At 34.6% G+C, this 7557-nt stretch overlaps 1 protein-coding gene across 1 annotated transcript; it reads right to left on the reverse strand.

The window, feature by feature from the left end:
• Positions 1 to 3631: 3631 nt before the first annotated feature.
• Positions 3632 to 7165, reverse strand: LOC142973091 (uncharacterized). The gene is made up of 4 exons (XM_076114650.1): positions 6970 to 7165; positions 6696 to 6790; positions 5657 to 5914; positions 3632 to 4250 (listed from the first exon to the last, which is right to left on the reverse strand). The coding sequence occupies exons 1-4, from the start codon at positions 6982 to 6984 to the stop codon at positions 4028 to 4030; spliced, it is 591 nt and encodes a 196-aa protein (XP_075970765.1). The 5' UTR covers positions 6985 to 7165; the 3' UTR covers positions 3632 to 4027.
• Between the last annotated feature and the right edge of the window lie 392 nt (positions 7166 to 7557).

Raw genomic sequence — 7557 nt, forward strand, 5'->3', positions numbered from 1 at the left:
ATTATGAAGTTGCTCTATACTTTTTTCGTTTAACCGCACCAAAAGAACGTGGGTTTCTTTTTGGCGAGTTGGTCGGAGTCCAATTAAGCCAGCAGGCGCCAATGTATCCCGTTCCGGCGGTGGACCGACAAATCGCTGGCCCAATCTTTATTGTATGAATTACAACGTGTTAGGAACCGTGAAAGGTTCGTTTCAGGCTTTTTGGAGTGTATGTAGGTCTAAACGTTAAGATTTGTAGGCTTTCGGTTCAAACTTTGGAGCATCTATTTACTTTTTTCCTTAGAAGTTGTTGGTTTCGTTCTTATAGTTTGAGTAAGTTTAATACCTGAATTGTCGAAACTCCAGACTTGATTTGCTATGCCTATATGTTAAGTAAGATTCAAGCTATTAACGTCTTTTTTTTGCACTTGAATAATTGGGACTTAGTTCATACTGAAGAGCATAATAAAGCATTTGAAGAAATTAGGCATTTCAAAATAAATAAATTGGGTTCATTGACCGTGATGCCTAGACTATCTATGTATGTATAACCATGTTTATCACATTTCTTATCCCAAGGATCAACCCCACTGTCTCTCAAACCAAGCATCATTTCGCAGATAAAATGTAAATTGAGATCAAAGATCATAATAGAAAGATGCATCCGCCTCATTGACCAGGGATACCTTGAGTTTGTTAACCCTTTGAAAATGCAAGCGATTTGTATTAAATGATTTTGCGAGTTCCCTTAGAATAAAAATGTAAATTATGTCTAAGCAACTTGATTAGATACTGGAGCTTTTGTTGTGAATGTAAAATATTTTTTGTAGTACATACAAAAAAGTTTTGTATAATTCAGAGTGCGCTTGTAACTTAGAACATAACTAAACGTAGACAATGAGTTTCCGCTTAGCATTTAATATGAACCGGTGCAATGCCATATGAAGTAATAAAATTACTTGATCATAACTCAACAAAATAATGACGTTAAACTATTCAATTAGATATAAACCGCATTCCGAAGATGCTAAAATTAAATTATTATGCAAATCGTGTAATATCAATTAGTATGAGCATCATCTGATTATAGATTCTGGCTCAAACAGGCTCATCAAGAAATATTTCAAGTCCGCGTAACAAAGTAGCCATAAACGTCTGGGCTCCACAAGACACACTAATCGAACTCAACCTCATTTCCATATAAATATCATTCCGAGGATAATTACAAAAAGTTCGCAAAAAGACCACTTTAATATTTCGTTTGCCTTGGAACGTCCTTCGGCAGAAATATTTGTCAGGGCGTTACACTTGGGTGCAACGCTGCAAATCTTTTATCCAGTTAGTTTAGAGTCGAAACGGAGATATCCCGGACAGGACCTATTTGGCAGTGTATCGTGAGTTTTAAATTATTTGAAGAAGGAAGCGTGGCGAAGATAAGGCGGTGCGCAGTGCAGCATCCGCGGGTTCGCAGTGCGTCGGGCAGAGCGGCGCCGGCTACTTGGCACAGCTCTCGGTCAACGTCCTCTGCCTCCATAAAAGTCTCGACAAGCTTGAGCCAAAACAATTTCGCCAAATTTCTTGCCAGTACCCTAACACGCATGATTTTACGATCCTTCCGCTCCTCTCTCCAGTATGGGACCCGTTTATTTTTGGCGGGGGCAACTCGTGATATTTTTATTGAAATTCGAGGCGCCTCGGTATTTATTTGTCGCGTTATCAGATCAAATATTGCCTCCACATCCTTGTGTTTATTGGCAAACTGCGGGCTTAGATGCCTTCACTTAAGTATCCAATTTAAAGTAAGATAGGAATACAGATTAGATATAGTATGACCTTATTAATCTTGCCAATTAATTAGCTCGTGTCAGTAGTAATGTGCAATACATTTGTAGCCACTTTATAATCATTGGTTTGATTTTGATAAATACCTATATTAGAAGTTCTAATTGCAATGCGGATGTTAAATCATCCCATTTGATATGTTTTAGCTACCTGTTGAATGTTTCTCGTTAGCAATGGCATTATAAATTAATTAAACGAAGTAGATATGTGTGTGATGGATACTAAAATGAAACAGAAATTTTGTTAAATTAATTTAAATATACACGTACGAGTACATGCCTGTTAATATAAAACATAAAGCATTTGTTTAAAATGACGGAAATCAGAAAACAAAAAATCCGTAACAAAAATTGTCATAATATGTGTGTAACAAAAAACCTTGTCAAAATTAAACCTGCTCTTATTGAGTTAGACTAAAATATATTACAGGATTATATCACAAAAAATCAAACTCAATTCGAGAGCCTTATAAAATATTCTAGAAACGTAATATTCCCTTTATGTCACTAACACTACATTATTCAAGTAGACATTGTAAATATTTCCCCGTCGCACCCTCATTCAGGCCCGATGTGCTCTGAATCGTAGAAAATTTAACCTTGGTTAAGTTATGAACCGCTTCCGATTAATCAGACCCACAAAAAATATGCCGCCAATAAATTTTATTGATTCCTACATAGAACGTTCATCAGGCCGACGCGAATTGGGTTGGCTTTGGGACCTCGATAACTTGAGGTCAAATTGTTGTTTCCTGCTAATGCAATGCGAGTATTTGTGTCAAGTGGTACGGCGCTAAACAATAAACTACAGAAATAATTCTCGTGTATGTGTGAACTGGTGATATAAAATAAAAATAAATGTTAGAATTTATAGAATTTCTTTGTTCTAAAAATCCCTAAAATGTTTTTTTTAGGCCTTTTGTATGTATAAGAAATAGCAGTAAAAGTGAATTTTACTGATCAAATTGGTGGTTTTCTACGCTACATGCCATGCCAAATTACTTTCAAACAGCAATGATGATCCCGATCCACCATAGTTCATTGATATGCAAAACATCATCCGTATAAATGTAAGTGAACAATAAGAATGTTATAACAGATCACGATGTGTTTTAATTTCATGTCAAACAATCACGGATCAAAATTCTGACAGCTACTTTATAACCTTTTCGTGTTGGTAATTCCTGCAATAAGTTGAGCAAGATCCGGCAACAACTCCTTAGAAACAAATACTTTATTCCTCTTAAATACCGAATAGTTTCTATCGAAGATTTAATCCCAATCACAATGGTTGATTCAGAAAAGGCAATGATGATGAAGATTACAGCGTTAATTAATTCCATAGTAATTTAAGAACATTTGTATGCGATTGCAACATGTTTGTTGTGTTTGTGTGGAATGCCATTCATAGTACGAGAATTCAGGTGGGCCTGTTTATTTTATCATAGATTAGCATCCAAGATGAAAAATATGTAGGTTTGGGTTTGTTATTAAAGACATGATGTGTACTTAAGCAACTAATAAATAGAAGAATGTTAAGACTCAGTATTTAACAGTTACCATTAGCAATAATATAAGGTAAATTTTGAACGACTCAAAAGCTGTTATTTTTGTGCAAAGAAGTTATGAACATACATATTTTGAATTGGTTCTATAGCTTTGTTCTTGTTTGTACTGTGCTTGTTAAATTCTTGTGTGTATTCTTTAAAACATGTTGAGTCAAATTATAACGATATCGCAACCGATGTGCGACTCATCTTAATAGTAAATGTTATTATATCTAAGTACAGTTATCAAATAAAACATAAACATTTTGCAATATAAATTTATTATCACATTTCATAAATAAGTATCTAAATTTAAAATATGTATCTAAGCTCTTACATCTAAAGTATAAATTACATTTACCTAAGCAGACAAGGCTTTAGACGAGTGATGTCTCATCACATTTGTACTTTAGAAAATGTCCAAATGAATTTACACATTACAAATATATCAAGGTTGATCTGTAAAAATGCATCAATGATAATCTTGAAGTTAAATTGAAATGTCATAATCGTGAACGATATTTTGATCGTGACCCAAATGAAGATGGCCGTTAAATAAATTGCAGTCAGTCGGATGATTAATGAGATTAGCAGAGGAAACAATATCGCCTATTTATTTCAATACTGATTGAAAGATGGTGGTGGTATTTTGTTTGTTATTTAGTTGACTTTCTCGTATATCCATTTGCCGGAGTACGGGGTCTCTAGCCTCTTAACTGTGGGGCGGAAACCTTTCTCGTCAGCGGTGTAGTCTACTCTGTACATGAAACCGTCGGGTCCGATGTATTCGTAGAAGCCCTTTGAAGCGATGCCTTCATCGATGGTGTTGGGGTTCTTGAGCACGGCTTTCTCTTCAGCACGGATCTTGTTCTCAGTCTCGAAACTACGATAGAAAAGACACAAATTAGTCACTTGTTTACATATACGCTATATGATTATACTACTGCGATCATCTACTTATTTTATTACAATATTTTATAGTAATTTAAGTCGCCACGTCATATAAAATGCACGTCTCAGTATACAACTACTATTTCCTTGTATTAATAACTGATTAACATTTCATGTTCCCTGTTCGTGTTAATAATAATTTAATAAACGCATGCCAATTCCTCATCGGCAATATTGTAACAAGCGGCAATGTCAATTTAGTTGTAAATGAATATAAATAGTTTTGAACTCTGACCCGCGGGCGCCGCCGGCCGGCCTGCGTCGGTCAAGGTGTTTGTTCGTGGTGGCAAATTGGACTGCTTTATTCCGATTGTGTTATCAAGGATCGTAATCAAATTTGAAAAGCTTTCCCATAATATAGCTTTAAGTGAACATATCCAGTATGATATCGTATTTTAAGGATTAATGAAGTGATACTTTGAAAAACTGTGTTATGAGGATTTATTGTATCTCTTTTGAAATAAATGTTTCTCATCCGACGATTAGATTTATCGCCGGGTATAAAGTTATGTCGGATTTGGAATATACGAGCGCAGAATATTTATAGCTGGCAAGTAACGAATGAGCCTTTTATTAGCTAACACGCCCAATGTTTTATTGACCGCCCCGTGGTCTCATTGTAACATCACAATCAAACGTGTCATCAATGCATTTTTTATTTAAAACAGCCTTTACTGAAGAATTTCATATGTAAATAAATAAAGTGTTCGAGATAAGCTTGACATTCAGCCAGGCAAGGCTGAATTCCGTTTAGGAGACGGGAAGCTAATAAATATACTAGATATTACGTCTCTGGTATGTTAATACTTCATTACCATACGATGAGTCCTCAAAAAAGTCATAAATCAATTAACGTTTATTGACAATTCCATGGATATAAAGACAGCATTAATGTAAATTAATTATGACAAAAATAAAGAAATATGTGTTATGCATAAATTGACTCTTTCTAGGTCAAATATTTATTTTTAAATCTTCATAATGTTCTTTAAGTGTTTTTAAACCCGCTTAATTCAGAAGTCTGTTGGTTTTGTCTCCGAGAGCTTTAAGTTCAATGTTGACATTTTGATTTACTTTACGCATACAAATAAGTTACAGCTTGGCGGCATAAGCTTCAATTCGGAGACCGAAGGTCAATATAGATATCTATCTTTTGAGTTGAACTTAAAGGTTTAAATAATACTAAATTGTATTTCGAAACCTTTGTTATGATTCTGACTGATGAAAATCTATTAAAGAGAGATTAAGAACAATACATTTCAGGAAGTGGTTCAGCGTTTTCGAAAAATTGTTTACGTTTTTTGCCTTTTAAAAAAATATAATTAAAGTAATACTCACTCGAAATCATATTTGTCCTCCTTGTAGTTGTGGTTCTGCTTGATGATCTTAATGCCATTGTTCTTGTAGTACCCGTCTTTGTAGTAAGGGATGTCCTTAGGAGGGATCTGCACTAGTCTGTACTGGTCCACCGAGGCCTCTTCGACATAGGGGTCGTATTCATGAGCATAAGGCCCGTAGCCGCCGTCGTAAGGATTGTCGATATGGATGTAGGGATTCGGTACATGGATGTACTTGCCCTCATCTGTTGGTATGTATCTGTAGACAAAAGTGACGGTTTCGTTTAAAAGTTGCTTTATTTTGTGTAGAATAAGAAAATTAAAGATCCTTATTGTCATTCGCATTTACAGCCGTAGGTTGAAAGCCTACTATTGTATAAGTCATATTAGTAAACCTTGATTTATAAGTGGAAATATTTTAACAGAAAATTAATAGTCGTCTTCTAAGGTCTAGAATAGAAGTAAAGTAAAGTGTTTTGAAATCGAAAATTCTGTCTTTGGTCGCATGATCTCTTGGATCACCAGAGAAAGTGGTGCTGTTATATTTTTTTTATTATTCGGCATCGATTTTTATTTTATTTATTTAATGGCATCTTCAGCCATATGATATTTTTGTGCTTTATAAAACAAACCGTTAGTTTCGAAATCAAATGTTTTGGTCTGGTGTTTATATTTTAATTTTAATGAGTCATTATAAGAATTTGTATACTTGAAACTAGTTCAAGTTTGACTCGAGATACTTTTGTTCTCAAGAAGTTTCGAGGATCTTGGATTTTTATTTTCGTTCATGTAGTCTTAGTTATATGAAATAATTTTGAAGCTGAATAGGGAATTTTTCAGAAATATTCTTTAGTATATATTTTTTGCTTTTAATAGTAAGTAGTTGCTTGGTGTAGGGACAATTTTATGTGTTTTTAATCGCAGTATTTAGCAAATAAAATGCAAATGTTTATCAACAAACTAGGCAAGGGATCAGGATTCCGTCGTGCCGGTTAAATGTCTAAATGAATATTGAACAAGTTGCTTTGGCCTTTACTTACTTTCCATCGCTTCCATATTTGTAGGGATTCCACCTGCCGTCTTCAATGGGTGATCCCACCACTGCCAAGATGAAGAAGCAAAGCACTAAGGCGAACTGAAAAAAAATAATAGGATATTAGAAAAATAATGGAACATTTTCATTTGCGTTTTAAATAATTTTTGATAAAATGTGTCTAGAATATTTGAAAAATAAAACTAAATAAATTATTTATTTAATTTAAAAATAAATAAAATAGATATAAAAAAAAAATCATGTGTATGTAAAATACGTACCTCCAAAGAAAACATCCTGAATCACTTCACGAAAGCTTCTTGAAAAAATATTCAACAACTCTAACGTTACAGTTCTTCAGCCACTTGTTCACTGCAATCGAACTCGATACACAATGCGGAAATTTAATTCACGGTCACACTCCTGTTCGTGTGTACACTCCTTAGAGAATTTCAAATCGCTGTGTTGATTTCGAAATCGACGCTTCGCTTTTATACATTTGCAACATCAACTCATCTCTTCTGCACGGGCACTAACACATAGGCGCCCGCGTGCGTCACACGTTACCGTCACACACATACACTACACGCATTTTTTTATCATCTTTGCATACCATTGTTGCTCCGAGTTACTTTATTGGGGTATCGGTGTCATATAGAAAATTATCTTCGGCCAAGACGAAGCTAAAAGCACTTTAACTAATCGCAACGTGAATTTTCACTCGACAAACAATCTTTAAGAAAAATAACCACTGTTTGTCGAGAGCTTTTGTAAATAATTTAAGAAAATCATTGCAAATTATGTGATTCACCTCTGTGGGGACGAATTTTTGTTGTCCTCGCGTAATCCTGCCTTATCTGTTTATGTAC

This window comes from Anticarsia gemmatalis, chromosome 1, assembly GCF_050436995.1.
Source record: "Anticarsia gemmatalis isolate Benzon Research Colony breed Stoneville strain chromosome 1, ilAntGemm2 primary, whole genome shotgun sequence".
NCBI classification, from domain to species: Eukaryota; Metazoa; Arthropoda; class Insecta; order Lepidoptera; family Erebidae; genus Anticarsia; species Anticarsia gemmatalis.